General features: G+C 37.5%; 1 protein-coding gene across 6 annotated transcripts in view; it reads right to left on the reverse strand.

Annotated features, from left to right (window-relative positions):
- Positions 1–1948: 1948 nt before the first annotated feature.
- The window catches only part of YAP1 (Yes1 associated transcriptional regulator), an 89038-nt gene continuing 76592 nt past the window's right edge, over positions 1949–14394 (reverse strand). For all 6 annotated transcript variants that reach the window (XM_085064397.1, XM_085064407.1, XM_085064379.1 and 3 more), the window contains 3 exons: positions 11505–11635; positions 7380–7492; positions 1949–6764 (listed from right to left, as the gene is read on the reverse strand). In XM_085064397.1, the coding sequence (XP_084920523.1) occupies positions 6526–6764; positions 7380–7492; positions 11505–11635 (483 nt within the window). In that variant the 3' untranslated portion in view covers positions 1949–6525. The remainder of the gene's footprint in view (positions 6765–7379; positions 7493–11504; positions 11636–14394) is intronic.

Genomic DNA, 14394 nt, shown 5'->3' on the forward strand with positions numbered 1-14394 from the left:
ACAATGAAACTATCAGAGAAAAACTAAATTACTCTGTCAGCTTTAAAAAACCCATCACTGCTAACATCAGGTTAAGTGCTGAGTAGGAGTCCTCCAACAGGCACTGTGGCACTCCCTGCTCCGGCTAGGACAGCTGGCTGCAGAAATCAAAGCAATGGCATTACCAAATTTTCCAGTCTCAAACAAGAACAGGAATCCATTGTTCAAAAAAATCGTGCCCACCAGTAACCATCCTCTACCAGGAGTTGGGCAGCAGCACATTCTGAGTCAGACTGCAATTTCTGTGTTATATTACAGACTTCGAACAGGATGGCAGCTGGATTTCAGAAAGGAGGAACTTTACTCTCCTCTGGGGACGAACAGCACCTAGCATTGCAGTCCAGTCTTCAGGTGTTAGGAAAGCAAAACTGACAGATGGTAAAAACAGTAAATAATTTAAAACACACTGGAGCAGCTCAGAATTAACATAAATGGGAGGACGAGAGAGAGCATTTTGGTTGAGATCAAATGTACCATTTTTATAAAGCTCTAGTTTGTTGTTGCAGAACACTGAAGAAAAAGCCTCTCAGGCTCTCCTGACCCCTTCCCTTAAAAAGCAAAACAAAATAACTCCCTGCTCCCCACAAACACTTGCTAACATAGGAAAATCCCATAAAATTTTACTTTGCCTCTCATGTTCTAATACAAGGCAATTTAATATAGAACATACTATCACTGGAGTGACCAACTTCATTCCCACACAGCCTAGATCTGTAGCATTCACTGTTACAAACTCTGCATTAAATACAGAGGAGAATGTCTGGAAAAGTAAAAACACTGAGGTTTCCACAAAATGCATTAGGCAGCTTTGTCAGATGTGCCAGTATTTTTACATTTCTCACTCAACATGCTCTCTTCACTGCCTAGAGAAAAACACATTGGCTGTTTTATTTAAGAGGCATTAAGCACTGGATATGATTGTTGGTACAAAGCTCTAGGCTCTGCTCTGAACAAAATTCAATTTTTCAGTTAGTGTTGGTTTCACCATTGCATATTTTGATGACACCTAATTTAGAGGGTGAAGATAACTCCTGTTGGCAGTAAGAAGTGGCGACAATAAGGGACAAGAAGCACACCTTTACTCTTCAACAGGAACAGATACACTCTGGATGCTGATACTGTAAATAAAATCAATGGCTCCGGTTTATCTCTGAATGAACCTCCAAAACAGGAGGTGCTATACAGATCATAGCCTGATCTCAAATAATTGTTCTGTTGATGATCCAAGATGAAAAATGCTTTCTTTGGCTGATAACTTGCACTTACTTCCTTGGAAGCATATTATTTCTGGCTTACTGAAATGAGTACTTTTTATTTTTAACTAAGTGTTGAAAATATTTCAAAGAGAATTGCCAAGTGAGCCTGTAATACCTGGACCAAATATCTTGTTTTGCAGTAATACCATCTATTTAGGGCTGCTTCAGAAGGCCACTCATACTTCAACTACTGCAATGTGTCACCACCTTATAAATGAGAGTGATATCAGCAAACAAAACTGGTGCCTTATCATTCCCTGGCACTGGCTGCCTTCTCCCAGGTGGAAGGTGTGATGTTACATTTAAATTTAAAGGATCTGGGTGACTAAAGCTGGCTATGAATCAGAAGTACAAGACAGACAGATAAAACCATCAAGCCCTGTGCCCCTAAGAAAGAAAACACACAGATGTGCTGAATTCCACAGGGTTGGGGCATTTGGTGCTGAATGGTAACAATTCTGGAACTGCTAAAATGCTAACAGTGTATGACTTTAGCCTTTCCAAATTGCACTACATTAAAAAAAAATCCATTTTCAGAATTTCTGTTATACAGAAGGTCAAAATTAATGATACCTGTCAAGATATTTTAAACTAAAATCTTCAGGCACTTTCAAGGTATGTCATTACATATTTCACAATTCATAAGTCAAAACTTGGAAATGAAAATAGTGTGTCTTTATTGATAGTCTGCCACAAATTAATGCATAAACTTAAGAGTTAACCAAAAATGTATCTGCCATCCAAACATGGCAAGCATTATCTGCAAAAAGTGGATGCTTTCTTCTAGTAGATACCCAGATTTCTGTTACCAGGTCTCACTATAGTGCCATATTCAATTAAAGTATTGTTTTACACAAGCTGCATGATGCTCACCAGAGTCACTGTCTCTTCATTACTGCAAGCACACAGAGATGTACACTTTAACATTAAGCCTTTACTGAAGTCAGTGGAACTCATTTGTCTCTCAGGTGAGCTTGCACACCATATTTGCAGGACTGGAATTTATGACTACAAAAGCAATGACAAGGGGGACAAGAACAGACGCACTACAATAGGCATTCCAACAATTCAATGCATCTATCTTACTGAAGGAAATAATGTCTTTACATACTATTGAATGTTAAAAACAAACAAAGATGTTTAAGCACAAAGTATATATTTATACCAAATAAAACAACTGAAAATGTATTACATAAAGAAAAATAATGTAACAGAATGTACTTAAGTACCTAGCTTACAGTCATGCTCATATCTAAAAATAACATTGTTAAGTAATATGTATAATTTTGGACATAATTCTCTAACATACAACATGATTCTGTGATTCTAAATGTGGAGAGTACTTTTTCCATGATACAGAACACAAATTATTTTACACAGGCACACCTGCTAATTTGTATAAAAAACATGCTTGTAAGTGAAAAGGTCACTGTAGTAGCAATTTACCATGTAGTGTTAATCATGTTGAAATTGTTTCTTCTCCTTTGCATTGGTGAGCGCCAACACTGAATGGTACAATATTTGATCCATATGGTTCACTGACACTGCAACCTGCTCCCAAGCAGTAGCCCTGCCTGGGTGTTAACAGCACAGTTCTGTACAGCCCCATCTGTCTGCATATAGTGTATTTAAAACTAAAAGCTATTACAATTATTACAATGATTTCTGTTTCAATATATACATCAGTATAAAATACTACCCAAAACACTTTTGCATTTCAAACAATTGTAACCACTTCATCAAACAATGCATTTGCAGAATTAAAAAATAAAAAAAAACCAAATTAATATTGATTGCCAACAGTACAGCATCTCTATGGTATGTTTCCTAATAAATGAGAGAACGGAAATGTCTTAATTAAAATAAGTATCACAAAACATAATTATTGTTAGAGCAGTTCAAGGATTCCCAGTTTGTCAGTATCTACCCTAAGCAGTGCTACCCAAATACAGTATAAGCCATTTAGTGTTTCTACAATGAGAATAAAACATTCAAACATTAAAGCTGTGACAAACGCACAAAAGCAAGGAAAGAGAATTTGTTCTGTACTCATTTATGTTGTAGCAAGGTACAGCATGTCAGGAGTTTGCACTCAGTGCATCATATCTGGTTGTGTGCATGGACTGGGGAATGAGATGCTGAAAAACAGCACTTTGGAAAGGGACCTGTGGGTCCTGGTTGATGGCAAGTTGAACATGGGTCAGTCAGCAGTGCCCTGGCAGCCAGGAGGGCCAAGTGTGTCCTGGGAGCATCAGGCACAGCATGGCCAGCAAGGGAGGGGATTGTCCTGCTCTGCTGTGCACTGGGGCAGCCTCACCTCCAGTGCTGGGGGCAGCTTTGGGTGACACAATATAAGAAAGATATTAAACTATTAGAGAGTGTTGAAAGGAGGGCAATGGAGATGGTGAAGAGCCTCGAGGGGAAGCCACTTCTCATGGCTGAGGTCACTTGGTCTGTTCACTCTGGAGGAGACGGAGGGGAGACCTCATTGCAGTCTGCAGCTTCCTTGTGAGGGGAAGCAAAGGGGCAGGCACTGATCTCTTCACTCTCTACACCAGTGACAGGACCCAAGGGAATGACCTCAAGCTGAGTCACGGGAGGTTTAGGTTGGATATAAGGAAAAGGTTCTTCACCCAGAGCGTGGTTGGGCACTGGAACAGGCTCCTCAGGGCAGTGGCCACAGCACCAACCTGACAGAGCTCAAGGAGCATTTGGACAACACTCTTGGGCACATGGTGTGAAGCTTGGGGTGTCCTGTGCAGGGCCAGGAGTTGGACTTGATAATCCTGATGGGTCCCTTCCAACTCAGCTTATTCTGTGATTATCTATGTGCTATGATACCTGGAAACAACTGTGGAAGACAACTGAAATGGAATCAACTCTGAATTTCCTTGCTGTTGTGGTTTTATGTCAGATCATTCAAGTTATGAAAACTTAGTGTCTTTTTTTTCCTGAACGGAAGGAGAGAGAGGAATTCATTATGAAATTGCAAAAATGCTACTAAAATCGCTATCTTGGACACAATACACTGCTTTAGGAGCTACTGTGTCATTGCACAATATAAGTGGCCTATTAATCGCTGAATTATTGGTGTAGCAGAATATATGTCACTATGAATGTGTTTTAAAAATTGGTATTTTAAAACTTGCTTGTACCCTATAACAAGCCACAAAATTTTGTGTTTTTCAAACACTAATATCTTTATGCAAAGTAGTAAATATACATTTATAGTGGCAAATTTCAAATCTCTGCCTCTGCTGCTTCAGTTTTTAAAATGGGATTTGGTTAAGAGTTTTCATTCTTTACATCATCCTAAACCAGAGTTATTTCTGAAGCATAAAAGAAATCCAAATGGCAATAGTAGTGTGTTGGGATTTTTTGTTTGTTCTGCTGATTTATTCCTAGTTTGAAAAATAATCAACGTCTTTAAAAAAATGCAAAACAGTAAAACCCAAAAAATCTCTCCTCAGGAGAAGTCCCTGCTAACTGAGAGTTTTTTTTTCCAAAACTAACTTTCACACATACAGTATCTTTATAGTCATGTTATACACCCTTAAAAATAAAGGCTCAATGTTGAGCATGGTGACAGGCCCTTAATTACAGAGGTGTTAACTGGTGACACTATTTTTCTTCAGAAAAGCCCAAAAGCCCCACAAAAATTCATAGCTTATATTGAAAGTTTGATTCATGCTCATTTTGTTCATTTAAAAATACTCTTTGGAAACTTGTGTCAACTCCTGCAGACAACTTAGTGATACATCTTTTCCTGTTAAAATAAAGATAATTCATATTCACCTCTACCCCATGCTAAGCTCTACTACTAATATACACTTCATTACCTGCTCATGTCACCATCTAACACATATCTTTACATTCTTCTACATATAGTGTCCAGGGCTTATTTTTCACCAAACAGAACTTAGTAATTACTACACTTAGAAGTTTTTATTGAGGAGTTTTTTGGTGTTCTAGCCTTTTCATTGCAACGCACAGTGATACTAATAGTTCAGACTTTTTGTCCATGCTAACTTAAGAGAAACTTTTCGTAATTTTTTTCCCATTAAGGATTTAAAAATCTGAACTCACTTACAGAACAAAACTGAAAACCAGAAGAGAGATTAGATGTAATTTTAAAATGCTTCTGCTACTTTAAAATGCATTTAAAATTTGTATATATGACCCAGGATTCTAACTTTTACACTGCTGTAATCAGATTCCAATTCAAAGTCTTGCACATACACATGAAAAATAAGCCACTGGTCATGAAATCTAATGATTACATTCAAAGCTAGCCTTTAAAAAAAATAAAAAAGTTACAGGCAAAACATACTGGTTTATGTACTCACTAGCTTATCAGGCTACGATAGGCATGGTTTAAGTATAAAAAAAAGCAGACAATTCAGGTTTAAATAAGACTGTGTGAAATCGGAAAAAACCCTTAGATTTCACTATTTAAAAAAACAACCCCAGAACACCTATAATTACTTCCCATCCTACAGCTAAAGTTAAACCAACTAACAAAAATAATCAAAGCATTTTTGACAAATGGAAGTTAGGCTAGAGTATGTGGCAACAATCAAAGTTCATATACGTTTCTATGTAAAATGACTCATGATTTACTATAACATAAAATATGAACAAAAGCATTTTGTGACTAATGCAAGAACTACTAGTAGGATCACTTAATGCCAAACAGTCTTCAGCCCTCCTTTACGTCGTATCTCCAAATCAGTATTGACTTCTTTTGACCAGATACATCATTTTTGGCTTGTCACCCCAGTATGTCATGTTTTACCACTTGCTACAGGCAGCAGGAGACAACTAGCTGAGCAAACTACAAGCAGTGACATGCAGAAATTAACTCTCAAATCTGAGTACTTAGATAAAATGATATGCAAGCGCACACTAGGACAAAAGGAATGGCATTTGTCATCCAAAATAGGCTCATCATCCCTCCCCACCCCCCTTGAACAGTAGTTGCAACAGCAATAGAAAAAGATCAAGAAGATGTCTGTTCTTCAGAGTCAACTGTGGAAAAAAGTCAGCAATATATAACAGCAGCGATGGACAAGGAAGAGCAAACCCAAAGAATCTTGTTGAATATTTGTTCATTTACTTTGTCTGAACACAAGCCAAAGTGCATCACTCTGGCTTGTTCTGAACTTCAGATACAGATGTCCTAATCTCCTTAGATCCTTCACAGATTTAGAATTCAGTCTCCCTGAGGCCCCTATAACCAAGTAAGAAAACTCTCTTTATCTAGCTTGGTGGCTGCCAAGACAGATTCCATGTCATTAAGGATGTCAGAGCTCAAAGCCTCTTGCAGACTTGGCATCAGTTCTTCTCCTTCTATATTCATTCCATCTCCTTCCAGTGTCCCAAGGTCCACATTTGTCCCTGGAATGGCTTCAAGGTAGTCTGGGAAACGGTTCTGATGGGATGGTATGTTACTTTGGCCGATACTGTCACCTAGTTATAACACAAAGATGGATATTAAGTATACTGGAAGTACCAAACCTACAATTTATCAGGACAACTGCTTAAAGGTTAATCATGTATCTCTTGCATCATACAAGCAGCCTGACTCATAGAAATCCATCACAAAGCCCAAAGATAACTTGACTGCATCCAGATGTTCGAAGAACATGCCTTTGTTTCAAACTTTCACCTACTGACCCAAATCTTACAGATCTTTGATGTCATTTAGCAAAATTTAATTTTTACACTTGAAGGGAAAAGACAATACTGAGTCAAATACAGTTTTGGAGTAGTATTAACAACACTGGATGAGGTACTATTCTAAGCTCTGAACAACATTACTTTAAAAAGCAAACACATTCCAATTCCTTATAAAAGCAGGAGTGATACTACTTATGAGCAATTCCCCTATCCTCGCAATACAGTTGATTACAAATACATTTTTCCACAAATCTAACCATAATACTTCTGTTACAGAAATAGGGGAAATAGAAGAAGGCAGAAAAACAATGCAAAAAGTATCACAGCTTTTTGGAGTTGCTTGTATCCATTGCAAAAGGACACAAGCGTATTTGGAAAACATGCATTAAAAATGCAAAACCAGACCTGTATCCATCTCATCAACACTGTTCAGGAAGTCATCTGGGGTTCTGGGTACACTGTAACTGCTCATGCTAAGTCCACTATCTGTGCTTTCATCTCTGGAGTGATATGTTCCACTGTAACAGAAGAGAAGGAGGAAAAAAATGAGAGTAGAGCACTGAAGAAAATAAAATAGATACTTGTTTTGAACTAATTTATGGGCTTTGGAAACATTGCTACCATGAGAAATCCTCTATTCTAATAAAAAACTGAAGCATTTGTTTGCGTGCGATGCCTGGGTTTTATTTTATGCAGACCTTTTCCAATTAATACCATATATTTAGGTTCAATTTAACTGATGAGAGCATACTTAAGCAGCTTTAAGAAACTGCCTACTCGTGTTGTGCATAATTTTAATCTTTTCACACCCACCCACAGCTAAAACCTTTCGAAGCATTATCAGATAGTCCATAATGATTATAAAAATAATAATAATTATGGTGCACCCTTTTATGCTTCCATAAGGATAAAAAAATACTTCTAACTACTAATGTTCCCATGTTTAATCAACCACTGAAGTGTATTTTTAGGTCACTGCTGTTAAAAATAGTTGGAACTCCTTTAGCAATTCTTCAATTGCTTCCCACTGCTGCATTACTACTTGTTCAGTCACACATGTCAAGGCAAGAGAGCACCCTAATATAAATCAAATACTGGTACAGAAGCCATCCTGTAAACAAACCCTGCTCAGAATGATCTTGCTGACAGAACAGTTAACCAAAGTGATGGCATGGGGCCTTACACGCCTTCACTTTCTGACTGCCAACTCAGTGCCAGCGCAGCAAGCAAGACCAAGAGAGCTGCAGTGGAAAATCTGGGATGGGGCGGGGAAGGAGGTGAGTGTGTTGAATTTATATAGCAAGGTTTTGGTAGCAGGGGTCAGCAGGTATGACTGCATGACAGCATGAGAAGCTGATCCCATGTCAGCCAGCTGGTTCCAGCTGTCTCCAAAGTGGTCCAGCTGCCCAAAGCTGAGCCCATCAGTGACAATGTCAGTACCTTTGTTATAACATGTTTAAGAAGAGGGGAAAAATGCTGAACGGCAGATGGGAGAGAGGAGTGAGAATATGTGAGAGGAACAGCCCTGCAGACTCCAAGGTCAGTGCAAGAGAAGGGGCAGGAGGTGTTCCAGGTGCCAGAGCAGAAACTCCCCTGCAGTCCTTGGTGCAGATCATGGTGAGGCAGCTGTGCCCCTGCAGCACATGGAGATTCCAGGGGGAGCAGAGATGCACTTGCAGCCCATGGAGGATCCATGCCAGAGCAGGGGGATGCCTGAAGGAGGCTGTGACCCCATGGGAAGCCTGTGCTGGAGCAGACTACTGGCAGGACCCATGGCCCATGGAAAGGAGCTCACGCTGGAGCAGCTTTGCTGGCAGGAGCTGTGGCTGCATGGGCAGCTGTTGAAGCCCACCATTACCTCCCTCCCCCAGGCATCTCCTGATATTCACTCTTCCCAAAATAGTTTCAAAATCTGTATTTCTTAAAGTTATGGTAGCATTCACTGAGAATCCTTACTGATTTTCCATCCTGCATCCTAAATGAAGATCAATTTCATTTACTGTTCAAATTAGCATTTGAAGACATACTGATCATGAGGAGTCATGATGTACTTGTGAAGTGTATAGTATATGCCTTTTTGTCAAGTATGAAGAACCAAAAAATTTATGAACAGCTATTCAACACTGGATGCCAGTAAAATGCTATCAGCCACATATTAAAAAAAAAATATATATACATACATACATACAAATATATATATATATTTGATTCCATGGGGACATCTTTGCCATACAAGAAAGGAACCTAACATTTCTTTACAGTTAAATCATAAATACTTCTTTTTTTTTAGATTGAATTTAAAAATAGAATCACCACACATTTGATACAATCCTAACAATTAAACTATTTAAAACTTCTGTGAACAAAAATGCTGGTTTACTTTATGGGACAAAATACTAAAAAAAGAACTTAGACTATGCTGAACTAAATCACTCCACTTTTGGCTGTTGCCACTAAATCACTTTTGGCTGTTGCTCTCACACTTGGAATGTCCAGCACTTCTCTTCAAATCACTCCCTAATACACATTTCCACTTTCTTCAACAAGGATATGTTCATTTAGTAGTCACACCACCCAAAATTACCACATACAACTAAACAGCATTACCCAAAATAGAGTGGATTCTTCTTCAACTAATAATTGTTAAAAATATGTGTATACAAAAGAAGAAATACCAATTTAGGAGTTAAAACAGAGAACTACCAATATAAATCTGAGAAAAATATATAAACAAGTGTGGCAAAACAAAAGGTGAAATAGTCTAATGAAGTCTGCACTGATGAATAACCCATTAAAAAAAAATCAAATATCCCATAATGACAATCAGTATTGATGACAGCAGGCAGAAGATTAGACTAGGCATTTTAAACCACTGCTGAGTATTTTATCAAACTGTTCCAATGTAGGGATTTTTTAATGTTTCTATTAGATAGGCAGTAGAAAATAATAAACTACCTATACTTTGAATATGTAACTTTGGGGCCTAAAATCATACTGTCTCACCAGGAACCATAGGTACACCCTATAAAGATAGAAAGGAGCATTTCTCAAAGTCTGAACTTTAACATAAGGAGTATCAACAAGATCTTTAGGTCAAAACTATTGGATTGCTTTCTGAGACAGCAGTGCATATTCACAAATGTCCTTTCTTAAAAATCCCTTTCCCATACCATATGACAGAATTAAGTGTGATGATGCACATACAACAACCTAGAAGGAGAAAAATTTTCAGATACAACATGCAAATTAAGATATTCTGAAGTCAAGTCAAATACAGATTTTCAGTATTTTGAATGGGGTAAGGGCTACAGAAGGAAAAACAACCAGTTAAAGGTATGTGCAACTAGGTAAGCAGTAACTTTTTGGACTTTACAGTACATATCAACCTGCCATAAAATTACAAAACATAAATTTTCCCTTTCTAGCTTTTCCCCCTGTTTCTAGTTAATGGCAAAGATCTATCACTTTATATTTCATGTGTGTAGACTTGCAGAAGATAAACTGCATCAGTCCACTGCCATGGCCATTTGAATCTTAAAGATGCATTTCCTTCAGGTCAGAAGACAAGTTTTGAAGATGTGAGGACCTGTATGATGTGTGATGGCAACAGCCTTCCAGAAGTTCAAGCTAGTATGTTACTATACCACATCAATACCATCATCTGTCTACAGAGGCTTCCCACAGGAGAGCAAGACAGGTTTAAAATGCCTGGTCTTTTTTACTTCTTTGGACAAGGCCAGCACAGCTGAGGTTCACACAAGAACATCCTACAGGATGAATTCCATGTAGGATAATACCTCCAACAAAAAAAATCAAGTTTTCTAATCTCAGTTGTCTCTGTCGGAGAGAAATCCTACTGAAGGAATTACCTGAAATACAGATACTACTTTTCTTAAGCAGTTTCTCCAAAGTTGTAATGTTTGGTATGAAGCGTTTGGAAGCTGTAATTTGAGCAGTATTTCCAACAAAATAAACACTTCAAGTCAGAGTGATTTAGGAAGAAGTTTTATGAAAGACTAGTCCATACTGTAAGATTCTAAATCTTGAATGAAAAGATCCACTTCAAAATAATACAGCATTTAAAATTAAACATGCCACTATTTGTAGACCTAACATTAGCAGAGTAAAAATACTGTTAAATACCTGAAGTGAAGGGGAGGGGTGAATGGAGAAACCTTAAAATGAACCTCAAGCTGTAATCCTAAATGTGCCTCACACTTCATTTGATCTCACAGTGTGCTATGCACAAATTCTTTGAGTCAGTAATTTGAAATGACTGTTAGTCAACAGATTATGCAGAAGCAAACATGTTATGACTTTGAATAAAAACCTTCCTACAAGTCTGAACAGACTACTTCCTCCCACAGGAGACAGCTTTTAATCTTCAACTTTTACTAGACTTGCCATTTAAGGAAAGATTCATTTACAGCTGTGGCTCTTGGCACAGACAGATGTTCAAAATAAACTATTACATGTACCAAACAGAATTTTAAATCAAATTTCTTTCCCCTAGTAGCTACTCCTACAAACCTGTTAAGAAACGGATCAGAACTATTTGTAGTCATTGTTCTCAGCTCCTGAGACATTCCAGGAGATGACACAGGGTTTTGAGAGCCACCGTCTTGTTCCATTGTTGGAAGCTGGCTACGGAGAGCCAATTCCTAGAAGAGCAGGAAAGGGAGAAAGAGAGATCATGTTAGGCATTTGAATGCACTTTTTGGATACTTAAACACATGACATTATAGATAATTTGTGCTTTTACTGCTTCCAGTTACAAGAGTTAAATGAAATTAAACTAAAGTTTCTGAAGACAAAGCAAGAATCTGTATTGGCTTCAATGAAAATGCAAGTTCCAGCAGCTATGCCCAACATCACAGAGACTTCATTGTAAATGTATTCATGGATATAAATAGCTGCATGTTTACACAAATATTTTCTAGTTCACTTCAATATCCTTCTGCTAGGTCTATATTTAAAACCAAAACAAGAATTTTTAATACTATCTGACCCCTAAGATAACCTGCTTAGCTCTGCTAAATAACATTTAATCCCCATTTCTATAAAATTCTGATTTAGATCCTGGCTTACTTTTTACCTTTCTTGTTTCAGTCAGCAAACTTTCAAGTCTTGCCCTAGAAGTTCCTATTCGCTCCTCCTGTTTGAGGCATGCATTTGAAATTTCTGACTGATCAAATCAGTGATTAACCCCAGAAGTAAATCTCAAAGCTCTTCAAATTCTGAGCAGTTTCTTAGTAGGACCAAGACACTGCCCTTCTGAAGTTACAAACCTAAACTGCATATAATTTTTTACACTTCTGAATGCTCACCAGCTTGAATCAAGCCATCCATAAAGCCTGACATTGCAAATTAATGAAAGTAAGTTTTAACATAAAATACATTAATTTAAAGGTGGATGGAAATAAGAAACCTTTTATGTAATTTCCAGTGACCCCCCTCCCATTTTAAAACAAGTAATCCATGAGTTACACATGTAAAAATACATTAATTATTTTCAAGTAACTCTATTCAAACATCATCAGTCTCACCAAGACTGAGCTTTGTTAATGTAGAGACTGGTAAAGTATTGACTATCTTGTTACCATTATTGGTAGTATGTGACTTTCAGGCTGTGCCTGGGAAGATAATCTCAGGCAAAACCAATCCTGTCAGTCTTGACAATAACTCAGTATTTCTCACTTGTAAAATGAGAGGTCTTCATCCATTTTCAATGATAAGCCTAAGGACTACTATTTCAATACACAAGAATAACTTTTCTCCAATTCTTCTTCTAAGTGATTTCTTCTTAAGAAAGTCTAAGGATATTTTATTTTAGCGCCAGCAGACTTTGTCAAATATGGAAGCTTCCCTACTGCCTGGTGTTTTGTTTTCTTTTCTTTTCAAATCTGAATATGCTTCATTCCCATTCCTGTGGATTACTATTCTATGTATTCCTTAAAGTTTTATATTTTGCACTAGAAAATTTTCTCACTACACTTGATTAGATCTTTGCAGAAAGTGTACAAACATACCACTGTTTTTTTGTGTTCATCATACCCAATTACTACTCCAAGTAAACCCAGTTCTCTGCTCATTACCACTTACTTGGCCACTGTTCTAACAAACAGTAACCATATTCCATCCCAATTTTCAGATCACAGGATGCTAGGCATCTTTTAATAATTTCTAAAGGCTTATCCATACAATTTTTATTTGCTCATGTAATAAACCCAAGTGCAAAGCCTATATAATGACACCTTACTTCACAGCTAAGTTTGCAACCTTGTATCAGTCACTAGCGACCTGATATACACAGGTAGACTCATCCATTTGAAAAAAAAAAAAAAAACCCTTCTTTCTTGGAATGCTTCCCAAACAGCGATCTGAAGAAGGTCTTAGAGCAGCCATCCCAGAGATGGCTCAAGATCTGCTCACCCACATGCTCTGTCCTTTTCCCCTTCCCTCTTGGTTTGATCTGTACATTACATCTTTATTTCCTTCAGCTGCAGTCCCTGACTTGGATGAAGAAGAGGAGCCAAGGTGCCAGTAGACTGCAGAAGCAGCTTAATTCACAAACCAGTGCCACAAACATTGGTAACAAAGCAAAACCTACATGGAGTCATTCCTGTATATGAACTAAGTTGACATTATATCTCCTCTGTGTGGTCTTTCCAATCAGCACTGCCTCCTGATTCAAAAGGAGTGAGGAAGATAAGGAATCCATCTACATCTCCTTTTCAAGAGCTACTGACATTAGTAAAGAAAAAAACCCACAAGTTCTCTTCTGTTACACTAAGAAAAAATATCAGTATAAAGGAACAAGAAATTTGGAAAAACTGGGGAGTTACCTTTGTATTTTTCTAAATCCTCAGAATGTAGGAGAGGTTGAAGTTTCATCAATACATGAACTTAAATAGTATGGTAAAAATAAATGTAGCTCAGACACTAAAACCAAAAAATCTCTTTTCACTAAAGGCCCATTAAAAAAAGATGTATTAAATCAGGAGAGAGAACTGTATTTTGCCTATTCTTTGGCATCTACTATGTAGTGAAACTAGTATTTTTAAAATTAGTGCTACTTTTATCCTTGTTTCAACAACATTGCTAAAAAATGCAAAACTGCAACTATTTTTAGCTCTTTATAAGTAGAATTACTGCTACTTTTTCAGGAGTCAGAAGCACTTTCCCCTCAAGAGAATGTTATTACTCATCTAAGTAATAAATTTATTTGTCATTCTGGGAGTCTGAAAGAGAAAAGAATTACCAAAAAAGACGAGCTATTGAGAAACAAATGCAGGGCAATTTTTAATAATTCTGCAAGATAAGTAACGCCTAAAGAGTGTGTTAAGACTATTTTTCCTAGAAGGTGTATATAATGGAAGCTGAAGTTGTGTTGCTTGAAGAATACTCTTTTCATTTCTCC

This window comes from Lichenostomus cassidix, chromosome 1, assembly GCF_008360975.1.
Source record: "Lichenostomus cassidix isolate B80296 chromosome 1, HeHo_3.0, whole genome shotgun sequence".
Lineage (NCBI taxonomy): Eukaryota > Metazoa > Chordata > Aves > Passeriformes > Meliphagidae > Lichenostomus > Lichenostomus cassidix.